Source organism: Triplophysa rosa, linkage group LG23, assembly GCF_024868665.1.
Source record: "Triplophysa rosa linkage group LG23, Trosa_1v2, whole genome shotgun sequence".
In the NCBI taxonomy this organism is placed as follows: Eukaryota; Metazoa; Chordata; class Actinopteri; order Cypriniformes; family Nemacheilidae; genus Triplophysa; species Triplophysa rosa.
The window spans coordinates 182,511-207,777 of record NC_079912.1 but is presented as its reverse complement, the minus strand read 5'-3'; the positions used below and the strand labels follow the sequence as shown (position 1 = coordinate 207,777).

The window sequence follows — 25,267 nt, the reverse complement described above, 5'->3', positions numbered from 1 at the left end:
AAAGAGAGAGAGAGAGAGAGAGAGAGAGAAAGAGAGAGAGAGAGAGAGAGAGAGAGAGAGAGAGAGAGAGAGAGAGAGAGAGAGAGAGAGAGAGAGAGAGAGAGAGAGAGAGAGAGAGAGAAACAGAGAGAGAGAGAGAGAGAGAGAGAGAGAGAGAGAGAGAGAGAGAGAGAGAGAGAGAGAGAGAGAGAGAGAGAGAGAGAGAGAGAGAGAGAGAGAAAGAGAGAGAGAGAGAGAGAGAGAGAGAGAGAGAGAGAGAGAGAGAGAGAGAGAGAGAGAGAGAGAGAGAGAGAGAGAGAGAGAGAGAGAGAGAGAGGGAGAGAGAGAGAGAGAGAGAGAGAGAGAGAGAGAGAGAGGGAGAGAGAGAGAGAAAGAGAGAGAGAGAGAGAGAGAGAGAGAGAGAGAGAGAGAGAGAGAGAGAGAGAGAGAGAGAGAGAGAGAGAGGGACGGGGAGAGAGAGAGAGAGGGACGGGGAGAGAGAGAGAGGGACGGAGAGAGAGAGAGAGAATATGGATGATTCTGTTCTGATTCACTCATGAGAATCAAATGTGGATGATTCTGGTGTGATTCATTCATGAGAATCAAATGTGCATGATTCTGTTCTGATTCACTCATGAGAATCAAATGTGGATGATTCTGGTCTGATTCATTCATGATCTCTCTCTCTCTCTGTGTCTCTCTCTCTCTCTCTCTCTCACCTTCTCTCTCTCTCTCTCTCCAGTACTGTATTTCTGGATTCTATCGAGTCGGAGGGATTTTGTTTGGAGGAAACTGTCTTCAGTGTGAATGCAATGATCACGCCACAGAGTGTGACATCAACGGAGAGTGTTTGGTGAGTGTTTGGTGTTGTGCTGGATGTTTTTTAACGATGTTTAAATGTCTTGTGTTGTAACTGTGATTTGTCTGTCAGGGATGTGAACACAACACTACAGGAGCTCACTGTGATCGCTGCCTGCCAGGTTTCTATGGCGACCCCAGTGAGGGTACGCCGGATGACTGCCAGAGATGTGCGTGCCCGCTGACACTGGCATCTAACAAGTGAGGAACTGTGTGTTAATGTCTCCACTGATTCATCCTGAACCCTTCCCTCGGGAGGCGGGGAGCTCTTTTGTGTGACTGAATGTTTGTGCTGTTTCTCACAGTAACACGAACCGTCTTCATTTGAAAAGCATTCAACACACATTCACACACACCAGAAGAAAACTTGTTGTGCACTTTCGTTTATATAAAGAGATGTAAAACATTTCCTGTGTAAATTCAGTTCATGACAGGTGACACAGAGCGTAACGTTCTCTCATTTTTCCCGTGCTCAGTTTTAGCCCCACGTGCACACTGCAGACCCCCAGAGATTACACATGTGACCAGTGTCAGCTGGGATACGCTGGACACAAGTGTGAGAGGTACGAGATTCATTTGCCTCCGTTAATAATCACATGTTTTACAGACATGCTAAACCCTCTCGTCTCTTCCTCAGGTGTGCTAATGGTTACTACGGCGACCCGACGGTCTCGGGACAGAGGTGTTCTGTGTGTGAGTGTAACGGAAACGTGGATTCCTCAGAACCGGGTCACTGTGACGGCCTCACAGGAGAGTGCCTCAAATGTTTGGGTCACACATCGGGTCGGCACTGCGAACGCTGTCAGGACGGTTTCTATGGCGACGCCATGACTGAGAAAAACTGCCAGCGTGAGTTTAATACCCATTTTCTCTTTGACTCTTTGACAATGAAACTGTTGTTTCCTTCAGAAAACCTCATGGCTCAGTGTGTTTTTATCTTCTGTTGTTTTGAAACACACATTAAAGTCCCTGTGAACAGGAAGTTGCCATCGTTTTTACTTCCATATTTTGATGCATTTCCGAGTGAAATGGAATTTCGAATAGTGGGTGTGGTTCTCATCTTTCTCTGTGATTTGATTGGATGTATATAAACAGCCGTTGCATTTTGAAATGGAACTGGCAGCAGACTAACGGATGCTCCGCCCAAGCCGTCTAACACACGTCATTTAAGATGGATAGTCATGACAGGACGGAAGTGCATTTTCAGATTTTAACTGAAGATTATGAGGGCACACGAATTTAAAAAGAGAATGAGCCACATTGATAAATTGTTTACAATAAACGCTCCAATATTTCATGAAAAAATAGGCAGTGTCATTTTCTATTTCACTGGGACTTTAATGTTTGTAGTTTCACACCAAAAGTTGAAATTTTTCTGGTTTTATTCTATAAATATGAGCTGCAGTGACTCTATCTAGAGGACAAATGTGACATGAATGCCTTTTGAATTAATGTGCGTCTTTGATCATATTTGTGTCTCCACAGCTTGCGGTTGCTATGGTAACGGGTCCCTGTCCGCCGTATGTAACGTGATCACGGGTCAGTGTGACTGTAAGCATGACGTCGTGGGACAGACATGTGACCGCTGTCAGGTACACCCGCCCCCATTCTCTCCCTCAGACAGGGACGCTTGTACTGCACCGCGTATTACCATGGTGATGTTGTCAGTGTGTCTGAGTAAAGAACTTCATGTACATGTGTGTTTCAGGACGGATATCACGGGATCAACAGCAGAGACGGCTGCAGGCCATGTGAATGTGACCAATCAGGGTCGGCGTCTGCGTCATGTGACGAGGAGGGGCGGTGCCAGTGTATCACTGGAGTGACGGGTGACAAATGTGAGCGTTGTGACCGCGGATACTACGACTTTAAAGAGAACGGCTGCACACGTAAGAATCATTGACAGCTGCCAGTCTTACACATTAAAGCAGACACATGTCATTAATGTCACGTATGTTTGCGTCTGCTCCAGCGTGTGACTGCGCGCACACACACAGGAACTGTAACGCAGAGACGGGCGGGTGTATCTGTCCCCCTCACACACACGGACCCAAGTGTGAAGAGTGTGAGACGGACCACTGGGGTCATGACACCGTGTCCGGTTGTACGGTACGACCCTTATCCTGTGATGTCATTAATGTACCGTGGTACCGCACAGTATTTTGATGGTTTCTCTCTCTCTCTCTCTCTCTCTCTCTCCAGGCGTGTAACTGCAGTGTCGTGGGCTCCAGCGTGTCTCGGTGTGATCTGTTATCGGGTCAGTGTGCGTGTAAACCCCAGTTCTCAGGATTAATGTGTGATCGCTGCGCGTTGGGCTACAAAAACTTCCCAGAATGCACGGCATGTAACTGCAATCCCAACGGCACGCGGGAGGAGTTCTGCGATTGGACGCTGGGCGTGTGCGGATGTGAAGATCAAGGACGGTGTTCCTGCAAGGTGGCGATACGAGTGTGTGAAGCTCAGTTGATGTGCTGATGTGTTCTTGTTTGTGTTGAATGTTTGTTGTTTGTCTCTCAGGAGAATGTTGGCGGTGTTGGATGTGATGAGTGTAAGGGCGGCACGTTCGGTCTGTCACCTCAGAACCCGTCCGGCTGCAGCCCGTGCTTCTGTTTGGGTGTTTCCAGCGTGTGTGAGGAGATGAGCGGTCTGGTGCGCATGCCGGTGAGCAGCGGCATACTGATATTTTCTCATCCAACTTGAAATGAAATGAACCGCAGGCTGACGTTCTCGCGATGTTTTCTTCAGATCACTCTGGGTTCAGATCCGGCTCTTCTGCGTGCGGTGTCTCAGAGTGACCTGCAGGGGACGCTGGAGGGAGTTTATTACACAGATAATGAGATGCTGTTAGACGCGTCTCACCTCCACAGTCTCACCGCTCCATTTTACTGGAGATTGCCCCAACGGTACCACGGTAACAAGGTACAGACCCTGCACAAAACCCCTCGAGACTGATGCTGAGCGTCACGGTGTCTGTCAGTCTGACGTGTGATGTGTTGTCGGTCCTCTCAGCTGTTATCGTATGGAGGAAAGCTCTCGTATACGGTGGCGTTCTTCGCTCTCGAGGGAGTCGGACTGGCCAATCACGAGCCTCAGGTTCTGATGAGAGGCGGACACCTGCGGAAACTGGTCATCTATACAGATCTCCCGGCGCCGGAGAACGGCATCCGCAGCAGACAGGAGGTTCCTCTGACAGAGGTGAGGGTCTGTGGGACAGATGGTGTGTGTGTGTGTGTGAGAGAATCCTCTGACTGTGTTTCTCTCATCTGTGAGCAGCACAAGTGGAAATATTTCAACTCTGTGTCTGAGACGGCTGTGAGTCACACCGACTTCATGTCTGTTCTGAGTAACGTGGAATACATCATCATCAAAGCGTCATACGGCACCGGCCTACAGCAGAGCAGGTGTGTGTGTGTGTGTGTTTTAATCACTCGAGTAAAGATCATGCGCTTCATCAAGATTTGATCATTTAATCAACTTTTGTATTTTAGCTCAATGTGAAACAAAATGTCCTAAATGTATGATGTTTTATTCAGTGATATGGAATGAGATGTTTTTATTGGATCATAAACCATGGACTGTGATGTTATTGGTTAAAGTTGATAAAAGATGACTCTTAATGTCTCACTTCAACATGAATAAGTACATTTTGATATCTTGTAAGCTTAACACTTAATATTTGCGTCCGTCTGTAGGATCTCTAATATCTCCATGGAAACGGCAGTGGACGCAGAGGAGTTTGCTGGTGGTGAGCTGGCGCGGCTGGTGGAGACGTGCGAGTGTCCGCTGGGACACGCTGGACTCTCCTGTCAGGTGACGTCTCATGTTATTCATCGTGTCATAACTGTTGAGTTGAATGTAATCAATAACTAATGTTCGTACCCATGATGCCGTGTGCTACAGGAATGTGCTCCGGGATATTACCGTCAGCCCGCGTCAGAGCTGGATATGACGGGAAGAAACCGACCCATCATTCAACCCTGCGTCCCGTGTCAGTGTAAGAATCACAGTCTGTCATGTGACCTGGACACGGGCAAGTGTTCGGTGAGTTTCATTTCATGCAGTGATTTAGAAGACAGAGTCCATCTGATGTTTCATGTAATCGTTCATTCATCTGTTGTGAATCAGGGATGTCAACACAACACCGCGGGAGATCACTGTCATGTGTGCGGCCCAGGGTATTATGGGAAGGTGCAGGGGTCCATCAGCGACTGCTCGCTGTGTGCTTGTCCACTGAGGGGTCAGAGGTCAGAACACTAAACACACAACACCACATCATGAGCTGTTCTTGACCAACAAAATCGGTACAATATAACAAAACATAGAAGTTGATGTAGTTTATGATACAATGAATCACTCTGAGCTCAGCCAATCAGATTAAAGGAAAATAACGAACTGCAAATAAATAAAGGACTGTCATAGGACACAATATTTACTTCTACACACCAGTGTTTTAAAGATGGACTGATTGATTGTGATGTTGTGTTTTGTGTGTAGTTTCAGCTCGACGTGTGTGTTGGAAGGCGCTGGTGATTTCCGCTGTGATCGCTGTGAGGAGGGTTATGAGGGGCGTTACTGTGAGAGGTGAGGTCATGTGACATTAACACAAATGAAAGGTATGTTTTCACTATATAACGCACTTCCTGTGTCTCTCAGGTGTTCAGTGGGTTACTACGGTAACCCCTCCGCTCCAGGCGGCCGATGCCAGCCGTGTCAGTGCAGCGAGGCGGGGTCTCTTCATGGCGTGTGTGAGGCACACACGGGAAAGTGCGAGTGTAAGGTCGGGGTCAGAGGTCATCTGTGCGACCTGTGTGAGGAGAGACACGTGCTCATGAATGACCAGTGTGTGTGTAAGTGACCTCAGACTTCTACTTCCTGTCTGTGTCAGCCACTTCCTGTTTGAACCTTAATGGGCGTGTCTCTCCCGCAGCGTGTGACGACGACTGCACCGGTGTTCTGCTGGATGATCTGGATGCTTTAGAGAGATCCATCACGTCTCTGAACCTGACCGGGGTCGTTCTCGCACCCTACAGTCAACTGTTGACTCTAGAGAACCAGACTAGAGAGGTGAAGGTGTGTGTCAGGACCTGTTTTGGCCACTGTGCAGTACCTTATAATGCACAATTCTGCTCTTGAGTATTTGAAACAGATTCGACAGTTTGCTCCTCTTAAATGAACGTGATTTTCTTTGTTCAAATGAAGTCATAACTCACTGTTTGTTATGTAACAGAGTTTGATGTCTTGGGAGCAAACGCCAAACTACCAGCTGACCACAGGAGAGGAAAACCTGAGCAACATCACCGTTCACATCACTGAGCTACAGCAACAGGTACCACTCGCATCCTCACCGTATCCATGACGACAGCCCGATAATGCCGTGATGTCATTCCATGTGTGTGTTTCTTCACGTGCAGGCCGAGAGTGTGTTTGGTGTCAGCGCTGATGTCACGACGACCTCACAGAAGAGACTCGCTCAGGGCAGAGAGACGCTGGACTTCATCAGAGATGTTCACTCACGCATTCAGAGTGAGAATCTCTTCTTTACTCAATGACCTCATTACATCGCAGACACATCTGATTGGCTGACCTTCTCTGATTGGCCCAGGTCTGATGGAGGAGGCGGATTCAGTGAACGAGACTGTGGATGAAGTTCTGGACGAGATGAACAGCACGCACCTGATGGAGGAGATGAGCAGGACGCTGGAGAAGATGAGAGCGTTTGATCTGACGTCCTGCGGTCTGACAGCACAGAATGAACTCAGGTCTTTTCACAGTTTCCGTTGTTGCGAAGCAGCTTTACATACATCATAGAGTAATAATAACAGCAGTGTAATGTTTGTGTGTGTTTTATCCGTGCAGTTCTGCAGTGGCGGTTCTCGGCAGCGTTCAGCATGAGATGTCACAGCCTCAGCGTCACAACCACATCAAACAAGAGAACATCTCCTCAACTCTCTCCAGATATCACCAGCAGCTCCTGGACGCTCGCGAGAGTCTGACCACGGCCACGAGTCACAGCAGCCAAACGCATCATCTGCTGAAGGACATCCAGAGAAACCTCAAAGAGTTCACAGTGAGTGGCACACGAGACATGACGAGCTTGACCTGTGAGAGAATCAATCTAATCTCCACTCTTCACGTGTGTCAGGCCTCCAGGAACAATGCGAGTCATCTGAAACAGGAAGTAGAAACACAGACACAGGACGCTCAGGACCTGCTCACGCATGCTCTGGATACAGCAGAGAACATGAGCAACGGAACAGCTGTGAGTGATGTCTTCTCCACACCTGACCCGTAGTGTCGATTCCTATAGGAATGCTGTGTGTGTGTGTGTGTGCAGAAGCTGGAGGAGATGAAGTCTGATCTGTTGAGTGCGGCTCTCAGGAAACATGTGCACACTTTAGTGATGGAGCTGACGGCTCGAGACGCCCTACAGCTGGTGTACAGAGCAGAAGATCACGCGCAGACGCTCAACACAGACGCTCGGAACCTCAACAGGTGCGTGACCTCATTCGGATCCTCACAGACCAACACATAGTGAGGAAATGAGTGTTCTGATCACAAGACTGGATGTGTTTGTGCTGTCAGTTCTCTGTCTGAGGTGAGATCTGCATCGCTGAACATCACCAGCGTCACGCAGACCAACAACAACATCAGAGCAGATATACAGCTGGCTGAACATCTCGCCCGTGCGGCCAATGAAAGTGCAGGCTCCGCCCTCAATCTGGTAAGACAACCAATCAAAGTCTGTGTTAGTAAGGTCGGATGTGACCTTCAGCTCTTGTGTTTGGTCTGCTCATGTATTGATGTGCTTTTTACATTGCCAAAGCACAGAAACATTCAACATAAACGTTTTTACACACAAAATCTCTCCGTTTGTGTGTATAGACCTCCGAGTCTGAGAACTCACTGACTGTTCATGGACAGACGTCTCTTCAGATGAGCTCAGAGGTTCTGGGTGACAGCAGATCTTTGAAGAACCAGACAGAATGTGAGCACACACACACACACACACACACACACACACAGGATGTTTGAAGGGTGTATATCATGTGATGTTTGTGTTTGTGTGTTCAGGGCTGATGTTTAACACCAGTGAAGTAATCGGCAGATTGAATCTCACCAGACGAAACCTTCAGAACTTCACACAGCTGCTGCCAGACGCCCTGATGATCTTCACAAACCAAACTAACCGTGAGTGAACTGTCTGTCTGCCTGCCTGCCTGCACTCGCTGTGATGTGTGAGAATGAGATGATCTGTTATAATGGGATTCAGAGAAAAGCCACATGAATCCATCTGGTTCTCAGACAGCAGAGCTGAAATTCTAGAAGCCAAACAGCAGGCGGAGGCGGCCAACACGTCTCTACAGAAAACTCTCCAGCGATTGGAGGATTATAGCGTGAGGCTGAAGGAGGCGTGGTCTGCGGTCAGCTCAGCCAATGACAGCGTCAGGAGCTCCAGCGAGATGCTCAGAGTCTCAGAGGACGCCAGTGAGTTTCACAAACATTTAGTCATTTTAGCAGACGCTTTTGTCCAAACAAACTCTTGATTTACGTCACATGATTTATACCGAGTGATGTTCATGAATTCTCATGTTGTGCACAGATATAAATAAAAGAATCACAGTTCATTCATATCAAAATCTCATGGTACGATAATACCTCGGCGTGATGCTTGCACTACAGTATTTATTACGTTTTTTAAAAAGACAAATGAAGACTTAACAAAAAAAGGGGCCAATTATTGAACATTTTAATGATGTACAAATTAGCCGTGTCATTTCCTGTCCTCCTTTCTTTAACCTGTAATCACAACTGTTGCCTTGAGGTATGAGGTATAGTGTGAGGTAGGCCAAATGACTTAATACTCTCTCTTAGCTAGCCGCTGGACCTTGACAGAGGTCATGTTTATTATATGTTAAATCGTTTCATACAGTCATGTGACCACCATGATATTGAGACAATGTTGCTATTGCGATCGCATGAAATTGATAATGTTGTTACTTCCCTATTCAATCATAGTTAGTGTCGATGATTTACTGGTATTTTTAAATGTGTAATATTCACCGTCTCTAATCGTGTCTCGCCCTCAGCCAGCGCGGTCAGATCCACGCTGGACGACGCCCGTCTGCAGGCCGATCGACTCTTGGACCGTCTGAAACCTCTGCAAACGCTGGGCGAGAATCTGGGCCGAAATCTGTCAGACATCAGAGAGCTGATCAGTCAGGCCCGTAAACAAGCCGCGTCTGTGAGTAACTCATCATGATCTCTCTCAAACACACGCTTTCCTCTAGGTACTATATTATTATACTATTCTATATTGCAATCTTTCAAAGAATAATCTACCTAAATTAAATAGTATACTTTGATTGAATAATTGATAGTTTCTGACAATCCACTGACATCAGTGTACATTGCACAGAGAAAAACTCGTATTTCTCGTATTATTTTGATTACATTTCTTATTATGATGTATGTAAAGCTGCTTGGCAACAAAGAAAATTGTGAAAAGCGCTATATAAATATTTCATTTCATTATGTATTTCTAAAGCACATTTAAAAACAACCAGGGTTGGCCAAAGTGCTGTACAGATCAGGAAGCTCAAATAAAAAAGAAAATCCTTAACAATCTGTAAGATAACATAAATGAAAGAAGATAAATAAGTAAATAATACAATAATAATTATGATACAATACAGTAATTAGACTAATACATTAAAGAAAATTAAGAAACACACCTTCACATTAAGAAAATGAGTTTTCAGTTTCGATTTAAAAGAGGAGAGTGATGACACCAATCGGATCGATATCGGGAGGCTGTTCCAGAGTTTGGGGCCCGCTATTGCGTCCCCACGATGTTTTAACCTCGATCTATCAACAGAAAGCACTCTAAGATTGCCGGATCTAAGTGCCCTGGACGGATTATGACAACGTATAAGGTCAGATAAATAAGGTGGAGCTAGACCATGTAGTGCTTTAAAAACAAAAACTAAAATGTTGAATTCTATTCTCTGTTTGACTGGTAGCCAATGCAGAGAAGTTCAAATGGGGGAAATGTGCTCAAATTTGCGACTACCAGTCAGCAACCTGGCTGCAGCATTTTGAACCATTTGAAGGCATCCAATCAATGAATGGTTTGCCCCATAATAGAGTGAGTTGCAGTAGTCGAGGCGTGAAGTAATAAATGCATGGATGACAGTTTCAAAGTTCTTTCGAGAGAGAAAAGGTTTAACTTTAGCAAGATGCCGTAGATGGTAAAAACATGACTTAACAACAAAATTGATCTGTTTATCGAACCTGACGAGACCTGAATCAAAGAACACACCTAGATTTTTTGCAAAAGGGAAGACATAAGAGCTCAGTTCGCCATGGTTGAGATCACCCAAATCATAAAAATCACTTGGAGGACCAAACAGTAATACTTCGGTTTTGTTCTCATTTAAGGCCAGAAGATTGTGTGTAAGCCATAATTTCACTTCCTGTAGACACGCCAGCAGGACCCCTATGGAACTTGAATCATTGTGTTTAAGGGGCAGATATAGTTGGGTGTCATCAGCGTATAAGTGAAAGGAGACTCCATATTTTAAAAAGATAGTAGGTATGAAGAGAACAGAGTTGGGGCAAGAATAGATCCCTGTGGAACACCACAGGGCAGATGGGCTGCTGAGGAAGTGTGTTTTCCCATTTAAAACTGTGCCCTGAATGCCTACAAGATTTTCCAGTCTATGAATAAGAATTGTATGATCGACCATATCAAAAGCTGAGCTAAGATCTAAAAGGACCAAAGCAACAGCACTCCCATTATCTGTAGCCAGCATAATGTCGTTAGTGACTTTCAATAGGGCAGATTCGGTACTGTGAAGCTTTCTGAATCCTGACTGAAAGGTCAGGCCCTAAAGTATCGACAATTTGCTTGAAAAAGTGTGATGGAATACTATCAAAAGGGCATGAAGTGAGTTTCATATTATCACTGGTATCTTTACAGGTGTGAAAGGTAATCAAATCAAACAAGCTCCAAATAGAAGAGCACCTAGTTATTTCTGGAAAAGCATGGGAAGTCGTAAGTGATTGTGGTCTTGTTTTTGTTGTCTTTCCAACAAAGAAGGACAGAACGTTTTCACAAAGTAGATCAGACACATCAGGGAAAGCATCAACAGCAGGATTTAAAACAGCATCAATAGTTGAAAATAAAACTCTTGGTCTATGGTGATTTTTTGAGTCAATTTCTGAAAGAAATTTAAGTTTAGCAGATTTAACAGCTTTCTGGAAAACAGAGAGAGACCCCTTTAAAATGTCATAGGACACCTGCAGCCTGTCCTTCGGCCAAGAAATATATATTTTTTTAATTGAATTGAATTGTAGATTAAAGTGGCCGTGTCTGCCGATGGAGATTGTGTCCGAGCGTACAAACCCGAAATAACATCCAGCAACTTCAACACGCTCACCCTGACGGTGAAGACCACAGAGCCGGATAATCTGCTCTTCTACATGGGCAGCAGTCTGACCGTAAGTCACCAGACATCCTTTGAGCTAGACAAACAACACTAAAAACACCTTCAGACGGGAGTTTGACACTTCTTCTCTTCACATCAGGAGGATTTTATGGCTCTGGAAATGCGTCATGGGAAAGTTTCATTCCTGTGGGATACTGGATCTGGATTCACTAAACTGGAATATCCAAACGTTCAGATCAACAACGATAAATGGCACCGGATCAACGCCACGCGGTACGACCCTGGCGGCACTCGTGTCAACACATGAACTCTTTGTTTTTCAAGAGCACTGATTGGTTCTCACTGACTGTAGATGTCTAATGACCTGATCGGATATTTCTGTAGGTTTGGGAGGCACGGCACTCTCACCGTTCAGCAGACTGACTCTGAAGCCATGCCCACCGTGAAGACCACTGCCGCCGGCTCCTCTGCTGTCATGGACATGAATAAATCCAGCTGGGTGTTTGTGGGAGGTTTGGGCGGTCAGGTGAAGGTGAGCTGTTCGACTGGTTTATAATGAGCTCTCTCGTTCGTCTCCGTTCGGACTGGTCTCATTCCCTGTGTGCGTGTGCGTGTGTTTCCTCAGAAATCTCCAGCGGTGAAGATGACAGATTTCAAAGGCTGTATGGGAGAAGCATCGCTCAATGAGAATAACATCGGCTTATGGAACTATCGTGAGAGAGAGGGAGAGTGTGAAGGATGCTTCATGAGGTGTGAAACACACACACACACACACACACACACACACACACACCAGCTCATACTGATGACATACACACATCTGAATAAACATGTTCTGTGTCACGTGTAGTCTGCGGACAGAAGACACCTCATTTCACTTTGACGGCAGTGGATACTCAGTGGTTGAGAAGTCTCTGCGCTCAATGTCCACCAGCGTCGTCATGTTCTTCAAAACGTTCTCTCCAAACGGATTGCTCCTCTATCTCGCCTCCAACGGCACGGTATGATCCTGCAAACTCATCTCAGAAGAGTCATACATGTTTTTGTCACGTTTGTTTCACACACGGTTCCGTGTATGTGCAGAGAGATTTCTTATCCATCGAGCTGGTGGAAGGAAAAGTTCACTTGACCTTTGAACTGGGTTCTGGAGCTCTCACCCTGACCTCTAACAAAACATACAACACGGGCACCTGGTACCGCGTCGCCCTGCAGAGAAACAAACGCAGAGGTGACTTCTGACACACCTCTCTAAACTCATGTTTCATGTGTTGAAGGTTGAGTTCGTAATAAAGGTTTGTTCTGCAGGTCATTTATCAGTGATGGCGGCTGAAAATCCTTCCGAGCGAGAGGTCATGGAGGCGGAGTCACCGGGGTCGGCCTCTGACCTCAATCGCTCCGACCTGGACCCCATTTACATCGGTGGCCTGCCCGCCTCTAGGCCAATCAGGTAGGCAGGAGCACATTTGAAAAATCTCAGGTCACATGCTGCTGAAGAAACTGAAGGTGTGAATTATTTCCGCAGAAGGCAGGTGGTCGCGCGCTCCTTCGTCGGCTGTATGAAGAATGTTGAGATTGCTCGGACAAACTTTGATCTGCTCAGAGAGTCCTATGGAGTGAAGAAAGGATGTGTGCTGAAGGTAATAACACGTCAGGACTGCAGGTGGCGCCACAGACGCACTCATTTTACAGCTGTCCATATAAACACATCAAATATAAATATAAAGAGAATATTCCGTAATATCAAATATATTTATACATTTTCTTTAAATATAATATACCAATATAAATATACTAATACACAATAATATCAAATATAATTCTCTATATATATTATATACAAGTTTTAGAGAATAGAATCGAAATATAAAAATAATATGCTATAATATCAAATATAGTTTCTTAAATACATTTTTATACAGTCATTGAATTGATTAAATAACACAAAGATCTTCCTCTGAGAATATTGTGTTGAGATCTGATGTCTGTAATGTTTTAGCGTTGTGAGATGATTAATCGTGTGTGTGTGTGTGTGTGTTTCAGCCCATTCGCAGTGTGTCAGCGTTTGGCGATGGTTTCCTGGAGATGCCCGCTGTCGTCATGGGTTCACACACAGAGGTCATGACCACGTTCTCCACTAAACACGACAGCGGGATCATTCTGGCGGGATTCAGCAGAGGTGCAGGACGCTCACGCAGACAGACAGAGCAGCGGGTCAGTTGTGCATCACTCAGTGTTATTATGGGATGTCATTACGAATGTGACCGCTTTACATGTTTGTCGTTCCGTCTCTCTGTTTCTCCTCAGTCATTCCTGGCCGTGACGCTCGTGTCTGGCTCTGTGGAGGTCCGTGTGGGCATGGCTGAGGGCGGGGCCGTGCACAAAGCTGTGGTCAAATCACGAAACGGCTCGTTCAGCGACGGACGGGAGCATTCTCTCATACTGCAGAGGAATAAACGGTTAGTAGCTCATCCATTATAAATGTTGATCAGTGATGTAGTTCAGTAGATGATGTATTCCTCTGTGTGTTTGTTCATCAGGAGCATCACAGCGTTTGTGGATGAGGAGAATCAGGCCTCTGTGAAGTTGGGCCCGTCTGCAGATAAACCTCTGACGCTGGGACGTCTCTGTGTCGCTGGTGTTCCTGCAGGAGAGAGCATCCCCGCCGGCCTCGACTCGACGCAATCATTCTACGGCTGTATCAGAAACATGGCTGTGGACGGAGTGTGAGCAACACACACACACACACACATATATTAGTGTGTTTGAACCATTATGAAACATGTTTTGATGAGGGTGTGCACTGTAAATGATTGACAGTTTAATATGACGTGTAGAATGAATGAAATGTTTTAATCAGGATGTTGGATCTGTCCACTGCTCTGCACTACGAGAATGTGGACATGGACAGCTGTTTACTACACGAGAGACCCAGACGTGTTATTCTGCCTGATGATGTGGATGCGGAGCCGACCCCTGACCCCGCTGCACGACCCCCGACCCCTGATCCAACAGAGCTGGATGCCGTCGCAGCACACAGCACCAGTGTAAGCTAAAGACTGATGTCACGAGTCGTGCAAATCCGTTGAATTCACGAGGAACACTTTCTCATAATTCAGCGTTCTGTATGCTTGTGATTTGACTCGCATCGGATTATTATCACTGATCGTGTGTTTCAGTGAACATCAGTGTCTGACATGTTGTCACATTCTTCACATAGCAAACACACGTCATGTGTTTGTCATCTTTAAGTACGACAAGAATGTCAAGCGTGTCTAATGTCCTTAAATGGTCGCTTCCCTATTCTCAGTGCGTTGCCATGGATGACACGGGCAACATCCCAGAATCCCACCAGTTTGGCCTGTCCAGACACAGTCACATGATCATGAGCTTCAAGAATAAGACGGTCAGAACCAGGTGAAGGTTTGAACACCCAACAGATAAAGGAATCGGAATCAGAATGACTCTCTGAATGAATGGGTTGACTCACGTGCGTTTGTGTGCTCAGTTTTACAGTCAAGATGTCCGTACGCACTTTCTCTCCGAGCGGTCTTCTTTTCTACATGGCTAACGCCAACCAGCAGGATTACGCAGTGCTGCAGGTGCAGAACGGCCGTCTGCTGTTCTCGTGTGACCTGGGCAAAGGTCCCGCCAGCGCCACGCTGCCCAGCATCATCATCAGTGACGGACACTGGCACACCGTCAGTATCTCCTGCCTTCAAACAAACATTACCACTGATGATGAATACTCTTTAATCTGATGTGCGTGTGTGTGTGCAGGTGAGGGCAGAATTCAGCAAGAGATCTGTGATGGTCAGTGTGGACGGATCAGACTCTGAACACGTCTCTACTAAAGGACACACACTCGACGTGGAGGGGAAGTTGTATGTCGGTGGACTTCCTGCAACATATACAGCCAAGAGAATCGGAAATGTAATGTGTGCTGCTTTTGTTACAACACCAAAACATTATCAGTTGATACCAATTCTCGTGAGATCTTTATCATCGTCACCAAAAGAACATCTTAAAAACAGTGCTTGGTTTTATTTGAAACACTGGTTCCCTTGAACATCGTCTGAAGGGTTTAGAAAGTGTTGTTAACAGATGTTTGTGTTGTGTCATTCAGGCGACACACAGTCTGGCGGGTTGTGTGCAGAACGTGACGTTCAACAGCGTCTTGATGAATCTCAGCGGTCCGGTGTCATCTCATCTCACGGGTTCATGCTTCAGCAGCGTTCAGGACGGGACGTTCTTCAGCGGGAGAGGACACGCCGCTTTCAGTCAGCATTTACACAAACACCTTTACTAACACACACACAGAGGAATAGGATGAGTTAGAAGACATGTTGTGTGTTGTCACAGTGAAGGAGGGGTATAACGTGGGCTCAGACATGACGGTGACTTTAGAGTTTCGCTCTACATCCCAGGATGGAGTTCTGCTGGGGATCAGCAGTCGTAAGGTGGACGCGATCGGTCTGGAGCTCATCAGCGGACAGGTTTGCGCCGCACAGGTTCCTGCAGTGTTATGACACACGGCCGCTGGAGTTTGACTGATATTCTTGTTATTCTCACTCTCACAGGTGGTGTTTAATGTGAATAACGGCGCGGGACGCATCACGGCCACCAGCAGAGCCCGCGGGGTGTTGTGTGACGCCCGCTGGCACACCGTAGTGGCCAAAAAACAGAAACACAGTCTGAGCTTGACCGTAGACGGCGTTACCGTGACGACAGAGAACCCGTACTCATCGTCCACCTCAGCCGAGACCAAAAACCCCATCTATGTGGGGGGATATCCAGGTACTGAAAGATCAAGTGCATCTGGGCTTTATAACGCGGAAGTAGTGTAAACCCAACAAAACTATGAAGAGTGACTTTTTATTCATGCCACATCAATTTACACAACTATAAAATGCACAGACGGGTAGTCATTCTTTTTCAATTGAAAAACAGCATGTAAAACCAAAATAACCTGGCAGAAGTTTTAGATGTGTCGTCTAGGAATCAAAGTTTCCCACTCGGTCCTTTATGAGCTGACTTAGACACATTCTTTTATTATATTCTTTATGTTATTCTGAATTATCATTGAGATCAACGATGAACGCAGAATGAGGTGTTTTGGATCACAATAATAAATGTATGGCACGTTTTAGAGTAGAATGGAATATTGGGATGAGACTGCAAGCACAGGAAGAGGTGAAGCGCGTTTTTAAGCTGCGCTCACGCATTCACTGAGATCAAGTGAGCGCGCCGCTGAATGAAACACTTGTTTTAAACTGTTTTGTGGAGACAGCATGAGAGTGTTTGGTGCGCTCTGATTGTGTTTTTGTTGTGTTCAATCACAGCTGATGTGAAGCAGAACTGTCTGAGCAGCAGAGAATCATTCCACGGCTGTATGAGGAACCTGCGTTTGATGAAGGGTCACGTGACGGACGTTCTAGACTTCAGCACAGCCTTCACGCACACGCATGCGTTTCCTCACGCCTGTCCTGCTGACGCCGCTTAACCTCCAGCCGGCCTCGCACAGAGAATAATGTTATAACACGCACACAAATGTTGTCATTAGATTTGATATTTGAATAAAATGAAGGGGATTTCTTAGTCAAATGAGTTTCTGGCGTTCCTCTGGGTGAAATGTCCGCCTCATTGGTGAGAGCAACATTCCTGCACTATCTCACACATTCCAGAAGATAGCGAGAGATAATGAAACTGCCAACAAGAGTTTAACAACCAGCTTTACAATCTCACAGGCCTCTCTCTCTCGTGTAAGTGATTTACACTCCTGATGATGATGTCATGGGTTTATCATTTTAATTGGATTAGTGTTTCACAATCTGTGCTTCATCCAAATATTACAGCATTCATGAAACCAAAGGTAGTGCTTACACATCACAGCACCTGCTCGATTCACAACATGATTTTTGTTTAAGAAATAATAATACTCAAAGAGGGCTGACCGTCACATGTTCACAAGACACTGATCATTTCACTGGTTCATCACAAACCAAAAACATTCAGCACAACACAAACTCACTTGGCAATATTGATAACAATGTTTCTGTAAAACAACAAGAAACTGCTACATGATTCATGCTCGTGAATAAATCATCAGAGCGACCTCATCATCCGTTTAAACTCAGATGTGTATCTGAGCTTCAGATGTGCGTCCAGTGTGTATTTGTTGGCATTAATATTGGCATATAATCATCATGTCATGAAAACATCTCGGAGTGTTTCTTTATAATTCTCATCACTGTATTTGAGTTCAAGACTGCTAGGATATATTGCTGAGTGTTTACAATTGAAACCTTTTTACATTACAGTCATTATGTCACATGCAATAAACATAAAACAAACCTCATCTGCTTTATGCAAACTGATGCTTTTCTCGTCTAATGTTTGGAATATGATGGTGAGATTCACCCGCGTTAGATTCGCTCATCACATGTTCACATGGCTCTATTAGAAACATGCAGCGTATAGAAACAATAGAAAACTGTCATGATACACCAGTGGATAAATTAACGTTATAAATATGTTTATGTACACATGCTCTTCTGTACACAAACACACGCTTCAGGTTTGGCACCAGATGAACTCAATGACCAGCATCGATCTTCAGTGCTCGCTTCAGATCAACTATAACACCGTTTCACCTCCAGACACGCGCGTGTGCTTCAACGTCTGGAGAACCTCAGCAGCAGAGTTCTGACGTGTCGTCTCAGGTGGGCAGAGATTTTAAAACCCATTCACAGTGAGGATTAACACCGTAAACATCCAGTAAGTAAGTGTCTGGATCCAGACAGCGCTCTCCTGCAGTAAACACAGAGTAATGCAGTAATCATTATGGGATGCATCACCAGTCACACCATCTGTGTAGAGCAGCAGACTCACCGATGTTTCCTCCGACCTCAAAGAGAAACTGTTTGTGTCGTCGAGCGGCGCTGCGTGATCCTCGTCTGAAGAGAAGAATCATTCATTCATCAACACAAAAACACGCGAACTCTCAACATGAACGAAGCTCGATGTCTGTTCACTCACGAGTTCTCCACGTCAAACCGCGCCGTGATGTCTCTCGCCTTCATCTCGCTGTTCAGCTGTATCGCCATGGAAACTTTGGCATGAAGCGGCGCGTGAACTTTAATGACCCCGTCGAGAAGATCCGTGACCTCATTTCTGTCTTTGTCTTTCTCGGCGTTCCACCTCCTCAGTAGTTTACGTTTGGTTTTCTCTGACGTCGGCGTTTTCTTGCCTGTGGCGGCTTCGTTCAGCTTTCTGACGTGAGAAATCAAGAAACACGGCACCTGAGGACACGAACAACATCCATAAACTCTCCTGCATTCTGATGTCCTCGCGTTCTTCTTGTGTATTTTGTCAAGTGTTTGGTGTGTGAATGTTCTCACCGTCCACAGCAGATCCTGATGTTTAATGAGCAGTCGTACGAGATGCGCTGAACCCACGGCTCCCTGCATCTCCTCCTGTCGGGCGTTCTTCCCACGGAAGATGAAGAGATTCGGTGCTACGATCATAGAAACATTCCACAAACTCATCCTGTTCTTCTCTTCAAACGCCACCACCTTACTGAGAAACTCCAGAAGAGCCTGTGAAGAAACAAACAAACAAACAAACATGTGCTTTTACTGACAACACCACTGCAAATCATTTGGACCGGGTCTCGTGTCAGTAATAAAGTCATGACATGTTGTTGTACAGTCATCTGTGCTCTGGCTGGGCGGTATATATCGCGGTTCACGCTAATTAGATGTGTCTAAATCGGTTCTGAAATCGATTCTGTGTTTTATGCACAGCTCCTCCGTGAACTACGGCTCTTTGATCGGTAGGAAGTTCTGCTCGATCTAAAATCACTACGAGATTGAGTCGTTTATAACGTACATTTGAAAAAGCAACACTCGTCAAACATCACCACTATAAATATACTTCATTATCATGAAAATACCTGAAAAGGTTTGAAGAACAGCGATAGAATATGACCACTGGCGTTTCCTGGAACTAATTGTTCTTCTTCTGTTTCTCATATTCGGCGTTTCTGCGCATGAGCGCCCTCTGGCTTTCGGATGTGGCGGCATTTAACCGTTAGTCATTGAGAAACTGAGAGCATAAAGGGCTCAGCATAGTCCAGGCGAATTGCGCTTTCGTTCTGCGTTTTGGGGTAAAACGAAGCTCGAAAACGTTGAGAGACGGTATAGTGTTTTCGAACAATCCAACACCCTTTGTTTCTGGATGCGGGGTTTACATGACGTATGCAAATAGCCTCTGCGCACGTGGCCACACAAAGAACACACCCACCTATCACGTAATGGCCATGGACCAATGGTGGCTCGAGGGTGTTTACCGGCCAACACGAACTTTCCCGGAAAGTTCTGTTTGGTATGGAGTTATTCTGCGGACTACATTAAAAAGGAATTGCAAACTACATTTGCAAATGCGTTTTCTATTAGTCGTGTCAAAATTGTGACATAATTCAAACGCAAATGCAAACCGTTTTCATTTGCATTTACGCGAACGTACAATGTCTGCCAAATTTCAAAAGGAAAAGCAAAGTCTATTTGCAAATGAATTACCTCTGTGTTACGAGTTACGACCCTGCCAAATTTAAATCGCAATAACAATTCCCCATATGCCATTTCACTTCCTCTGGTGTCGCGTATTAAGCCTGCCAAAACTCAAATGAAATCGCAAATCCCTTGTGCAGAAACCTGTCAATCAATGGCGGGGGTGGGCTTATTCAACGGGGCGTGTTTGTATCGGGAAGTGACGTCATTCACCGTCGCAGTGGTGGCAGTCAGTCCAACACTAAGGTGACACCGGTTGTGGCTAAAAGGGATTCAGCTACAGCTAAAAGCCAAAATAACAATAATGGAACAAATGAGGATCAGATGCAAAGTTTCATATAGAGAAAATCTTTACAATGAATCACAATCGCGGTATTTAACAAGTATAATTTAAAGAAGCTCGATAAACAGATGAACACAAACAGTGGTCTGGTGATCTCAATGAGCTACCAATAAAAGTCATATTGAAGCCGTGTGGATTCATCATAATTACATTAATTTCTCAGGTTGGTGCATTAGCTGATGGGCTCATTTACTGCACATGTTGTTGAAAAGGCTGTTCGGAAATTAAATTTTAAATACAGCAACAACTCCATCCAGTAATTTGTAGATGACAGCTACTTCTGTGTCCAGCAAACTCACTAAAACACTGGAGCACACGTTTGTCTTTGTCTCACTATGTTATGATACACAAATAAAGAGATGTAGAATTCACGTATTTTTGTAATTTATTATTAACTTGTTATATGCATAATGAACAACAATGATATGCAGGATGCTGTTTATCATACAAAGTGAACATGTTTTGTTATGGTTTACAACACGTATTAATCATGATGCAAAATACGGTCACAGTGTTGTCAAGAAATGTCATGTCCTCGGAGTACTGTGAAAACGAATATCATAAACAAACATGTTTAGAGGGAAATGTTGCAGAAGGTGATGATTATCCTCCTGCACCGAAGTTTCACATGCTAAGTGATGCCGCTCTGAGCCCAGACTTCCAGCGCGAGCTATTTCCAAACAAACAAAAACTGAAAACTGCACTGTTTACAACGCCAATTGTGAGTGCAGTTGTAACTTCACTCCTCATGTGTTTAGCTGTATCACATGTATGTATCTACTTAAGTTCCAGTCGACGTTGAATGACGTCACTTCCCGATACAAACACACCCCGTTGAATAAGCCCACCCCCGCCATTGATTGACAGGTTTCTGTACAAGTCAGAGGAAAAGCAAATGCACAAGGAATTTGCGATTTCATTTGAGTTTTGGCAGGCTTACTACGCAACGCCAGAGGAAGTGAAATGGCATATGGGGAATTGCTATTGCGATTTAAATTTGGCAGGGTCGTATCTCGTAACACAGAGGTAATTCATTTGCAAATAGACTTTGCTTTTCCTTTTGAAATTTGGCAGACATCGTACGTTCGCGTAAATGCAAATGCAAACGGTTTGCAATTGCGTTTGAATTATGTCACAATTTTGACACGACCAATAGAAAACGCATTTGCAAATGCAGTTTGCAATTCCTTTTTAATATAGTCCGCAGAATCATTCCATAGTTTGGTTTGCTGCGGCGAGCTATTGAAACGAATTGTCGTTTGGACCAGATTTTGTTCGAAATCAGGTCACAGATGGTCGTTTTTCGATTTTGAATGTAGTATGCTGAGCCCTTAAGAATCGCACGATATATCGCTCAGCCTATCAGATCGGACTATAAGAACTCAAATCACCCGTCAAACCCTACGCACACGCGCGCGCGCGCGCACGCACACACACACGCATACACACACACACACACACACACACACTCTTATCACACTGACCTGCCATCTGTACTCTCTTTAGAATCAGAATCAGAAAGAGCTTTATTGCCAAGTGTGTTTGGACACACAAGGAATTTGTCTTAGTGACAGAGGCTTCCAGTGCACATACAGGTTAAAGAAGTGACAAGACACAGGTAAACAAAACATAAAAAATAAAGATGTGAGAGACAACACACATTTGACAGAAAGGACACTATTAGACAAAAGGACAATAGACAGTATGTTAGATGTACAGATAGCTGAATATTATATCAACAACACATGTATAATAAATATGAGTATATAGTTGTGTATTGCATGTGTTTTCAGTGACAGCTGTCAATCACAGAAAGTTTGACTCACGGTCCGACAGATTACTGCTGTTTGTGAAGTTTGAACCTTCCTCCTGCTCATCCTCACATCATGACATGTGAAGTTACTTTTACTGAATAATCACACATGAACATCCTAACAACCACAAACACACACTGATGCATTTAAAGGCACCTGTTAAAAACTGCAAATCAACATCCAGAACATCGCAGCACTGTGTTAACAGGCCTCTGATGTTTGTCTGGAATGAAATGAAGATGATGTTCCTGTAACAAACAAACCTTCAGCGTGTCTCTGTTCGCCTCAGGGAGAAGCATAATGAGAAGATGAAGAGCCTGAATCTGATGTTTAGGTGACGTGATGTCTGAAAGAGAGAGAGAGTCAACACACTAGAGCTGTCTGGACATCAGATTTTCACTACACAAAAGCCAAAAGAATTCCCCATAACAACCATATCACAACAGCTATTGAAAATGTTTAAAAAAGGAAAAGGTTTATCTTCAGTGTTGTTTATTTGGTGTTTCGCTCTTTTGGTCAGTGAATCACACTTAAAATAGGAGTGTAGGGAGACAAAGAGAGAGTCCGTAGCCATTGTGACTTCAGACAAAACTTTAAAAGGATTATTTACAACATTACCACCGTAAATCTTCTAGATGAGTGTATAGGAAGTGCAGTGTTGTGTTGTGTTGTACTGACTCTGAGCAGCGGTGAACGCCGGCAGGTGTTGTTGTGTCAGCAGAGGATACGGCAGCTCACGAATGAACATCTTCAACAAACCCGCAGCATCATTCTGACGAACCTCCTCCCAGTCGAATCGATCTTCATAAAACTTCAACTCCAACTCCTGACGCAAGTGCTGTACACAACAGAGAGTCTCGTGTGCGTGTGTTTAGTGTGTGCGTGTGTGTGTTCATGTTTGTATATCCCGGTGGGGACCTAAACCTGAATACACACCAACACATGGGGACTCGTGTCACCGTGGGGACCAAAATTGAGGTCCTCATGGGCAAAACAGCTAATAAATTGTACAGAACAATATTTTTTACAAATCTAAAAATGCAAAAAGTGTTCTATGATCTTTAGGTTTAGGGATAGGGTTAGGGATAGGGGATAGAATATACAGTTTCTACAGTATAAAAACATTACGCCTATGGACTGTCCCCACGGGGATAGTCAACCAAAGCCTGTGCGTGTGTGTATACTGTATATGTGTGTGTGTGTGTGTGTGTGTAAGAGTGTGCGTGTGCGTGTGTGTGTGCTCTTGTGTGCGTGTGTGTGTGAGACGGCTGTCAAGACCAGTTGAGTGTCGGCCGCATGTGACACATCCGCTAAACATTTGACCTGGATTCTCACCAGTGATTCCATCTCACACACACACACACATATATACACACACACGCACACACATATACACACACACGCACACACACACACACACACACACACAGACGCACACATGCACGCACATGTCTGGTTGACTATCCCCGTGGGGACAGTCCATAGGCGTAATGTTTTTATACTGTACAAACTGTATATTCTATCCCCTATCCCTAACCCTATCCCTAAACCTAAAGATCATAGAACACTTTTTGCATTTTTAGATTTGTAAAAAATATTGTTCTGTACAATTTATAAGCTTTTGTGCCCATGAGGACCTCAATTTTGGTCCCCACGGTGACACGAGTCCCCATGTGTTGGTGTGTATTCAGGTTTAGGTCCCCACCGGGATATACAAACATGAACACACACACACACACACGTGTGTGAATGTGATCAATGAGTCTTTACCTTTACTCTGGCGGCTGATCCGGGAACCCTCAGAATTCCTTCAGTCTGTAAACCCGTCTGCTCCAGTTTAGACAACAACTGCAAACACACACACACGCATCAGCAACTCAACACACGGCGCATGTTTTCTGCACGTGTAAGTTACTGTGATATTATGAGATATCAGCTGTCACAGATGTCTGTGATGAAACACGATCACGTTCACATGTATGTGTCAGGTGTTACTCCACATGAATCTGTGACTCAGCAGATGATTCTTCTAGATATAAAACACTGGTTTCAATCACGTGACTCTGCAGGACATCCCGCTGGATTTCCTCACTAAATCTCTTAAACCGCTCGACGCCTCCATCGCTCTGCTTCAAAGACACCAGCAGACTTCAAGGTTGTGTAAAAGAACAGAGTCCTTCTGTCAGCGGTCCGGATAACACACAGCAGATCTTCAGCCCCCGACCGAGAACTTTCCACAACTACATGCGAGATGTTCCACTGTGGAAGAAAAGATGAGACACACACCTTCTTAAAAACAAGAGGAACTCTGGAGCCCGGATATTTCTTTTGGTCGTTCTCCAGCAGCGTGGGGAGAGGAACGCCGAATATTCCGCTCTCTGTGAAAACACAACATGAGCGGGTTTACTGTCACTCTTGAGTTCACATGATGACTGACACACACACACACACACACACACACACACACACACACACACACATACCTCGAGCTTTACTCCACCACACGCGGTTCCTCTTCAGCTCGATGCCCAACATGTCATAGAATGTGGTGAGCTCAATCAGAGAGATGTAGCCGATCTTCTTGATGTCTTCAGACGACAGATCGTTCACTCGAGTCAGACCCTGTCTGGGCTTTATTACCTGAAACCTCTGAACAACAGATCACAGAAACTCTGATGTAACACAAATGTGTATCACAATAATAACAACACAAGAATATCATCAATAAAATAAAGATTCTCAGCAGGTGTCGTGTGAGGTGGAACACACCAGTAAATCCTCTTTCTGAAACCTCCTGCAGTCCTGACACTCACGAGCCCTCCGGTGCGCTCGAGCCGTCTCTGAGTACGCCACATCAACCGATAATAAAATCACCTCTGAAGAGACGCTCGACACGTGACTCTCAGTAACACAACACTGAGACTGAGCTGCTGCTGCTGGAACACACACATGAAACACATGAGATGCGTGTGCGTTCAAAGAGATGTTTGTGTGTTCGCTTTGTGTGATCGGTGTGATGTTTGTGTGTTGAGTTTGTGTGTTGAGTGATGTTTGTGTGTTGAGTTTGTGTTGGGTGTGATGTTTATGTGTTGAGTTTGTGTGTTGGGTGTGATGTTTGTGTGTTGAGTTTGTGTTGGGTGTGATGTTTATGTGTTGAGTTTGTGTGTTGGGTGTGATGTTTGTGTGTTGAGTTTGTGTGTTGGGTGTAATGTTTGTGTGTTGAGTTTGTGTGTTGAGTGTGATGTTTGTGTGTTGAGT

At 45.0% G+C, this 25,267-nt stretch overlaps 2 protein-coding genes across 2 annotated transcripts in view; one reads left to right on the top strand and one right to left on the bottom strand.

Annotated features, from left to right (window-relative positions):
* The window catches only part of lama1 (laminin, alpha 1), a 34,353-nt gene extending 17,320 nt beyond the window's left edge, over positions 1–17,033 (top strand). The window contains exons 16-63 of the mRNA XM_057322222.1: positions 722–832; positions 911–1,038; positions 1,314–1,400; positions 1,475–1,686; positions 2,323–2,429; positions 2,546–2,726; positions 2,810–2,946; positions 3,040–3,273; positions 3,355–3,498; positions 3,583–3,756; positions 3,847–4,032; positions 4,111–4,238; positions 4,530–4,647; positions 4,738–4,878; positions 4,963–5,081; positions 5,332–5,418; positions 5,491–5,684; positions 5,765–5,907; positions 6,065–6,163; positions 6,249–6,360; positions 6,440–6,596; positions 6,694–6,904; positions 6,980–7,096; positions 7,172–7,329; positions 7,420–7,558; positions 7,720–7,822; positions 7,909–8,025; positions 8,140–8,322; positions 8,925–9,079; positions 11,194–11,337; positions 11,425–11,558; positions 11,670–11,817; positions 11,911–12,035; positions 12,136–12,286; positions 12,369–12,513; positions 12,591–12,732; positions 12,808–12,922; positions 13,326–13,496; positions 13,590–13,741; positions 13,823–14,008; positions 14,143–14,329; positions 14,593–14,699; positions 14,791–14,983; positions 15,063–15,215; positions 15,409–15,562; positions 15,645–15,778; positions 15,863–16,079; positions 16,625–17,033. Coding sequence (XP_057178205.1) covers positions 722–832; positions 911–1,038; positions 1,314–1,400; positions 1,475–1,686; positions 2,323–2,429; positions 2,546–2,726; positions 2,810–2,946; positions 3,040–3,273; positions 3,355–3,498; positions 3,583–3,756; positions 3,847–4,032; positions 4,111–4,238; positions 4,530–4,647; positions 4,738–4,878; positions 4,963–5,081; positions 5,332–5,418; positions 5,491–5,684; positions 5,765–5,907; positions 6,065–6,163; positions 6,249–6,360; positions 6,440–6,596; positions 6,694–6,904; positions 6,980–7,096; positions 7,172–7,329; positions 7,420–7,558; positions 7,720–7,822; positions 7,909–8,025; positions 8,140–8,322; positions 8,925–9,079; positions 11,194–11,337; positions 11,425–11,558; positions 11,670–11,817; positions 11,911–12,035; positions 12,136–12,286; positions 12,369–12,513; positions 12,591–12,732; positions 12,808–12,922; positions 13,326–13,496; positions 13,590–13,741; positions 13,823–14,008; positions 14,143–14,329; positions 14,593–14,699; positions 14,791–14,983; positions 15,063–15,215; positions 15,409–15,562; positions 15,645–15,778; positions 15,863–16,079; positions 16,625–16,785 — 7,101 coding nt within the window. The 3' untranslated portion in view covers positions 16,786–17,033. The remainder of the gene's footprint in view (positions 1–721; positions 833–910; positions 1,039–1,313; positions 1,401–1,474; positions 1,687–2,322; positions 2,430–2,545; positions 2,727–2,809; positions 2,947–3,039; positions 3,274–3,354; positions 3,499–3,582; positions 3,757–3,846; positions 4,033–4,110; positions 4,239–4,529; positions 4,648–4,737; positions 4,879–4,962; positions 5,082–5,331; positions 5,419–5,490; positions 5,685–5,764; positions 5,908–6,064; positions 6,164–6,248; positions 6,361–6,439; positions 6,597–6,693; positions 6,905–6,979; positions 7,097–7,171; positions 7,330–7,419; positions 7,559–7,719; positions 7,823–7,908; positions 8,026–8,139; positions 8,323–8,924; positions 9,080–11,193; positions 11,338–11,424; positions 11,559–11,669; positions 11,818–11,910; positions 12,036–12,135; positions 12,287–12,368; positions 12,514–12,590; positions 12,733–12,807; positions 12,923–13,325; positions 13,497–13,589; positions 13,742–13,822; positions 14,009–14,142; positions 14,330–14,592; positions 14,700–14,790; positions 14,984–15,062; positions 15,216–15,408; positions 15,563–15,644; positions 15,779–15,862; positions 16,080–16,624) is intronic.
* A 20-nt stretch (positions 17,034–17,053) lies between these two features.
* Positions 17,054–25,267, bottom strand: arhgap28 (Rho GTPase activating protein 28; the record flags this gene model as incomplete). Its single annotated transcript, XM_057323397.1, has 10 exons — positions 17,054–18,092; positions 18,174–18,238; positions 18,321–18,583; positions 18,683–18,880; positions 22,273–22,355; positions 22,688–22,847; positions 23,780–23,857; positions 24,296–24,387; positions 24,493–24,658; positions 24,779–25,267. Coding segments are annotated over 10 exons (1,686 nt in total), but the record flags the coding sequence as incomplete, so codon positions are not given.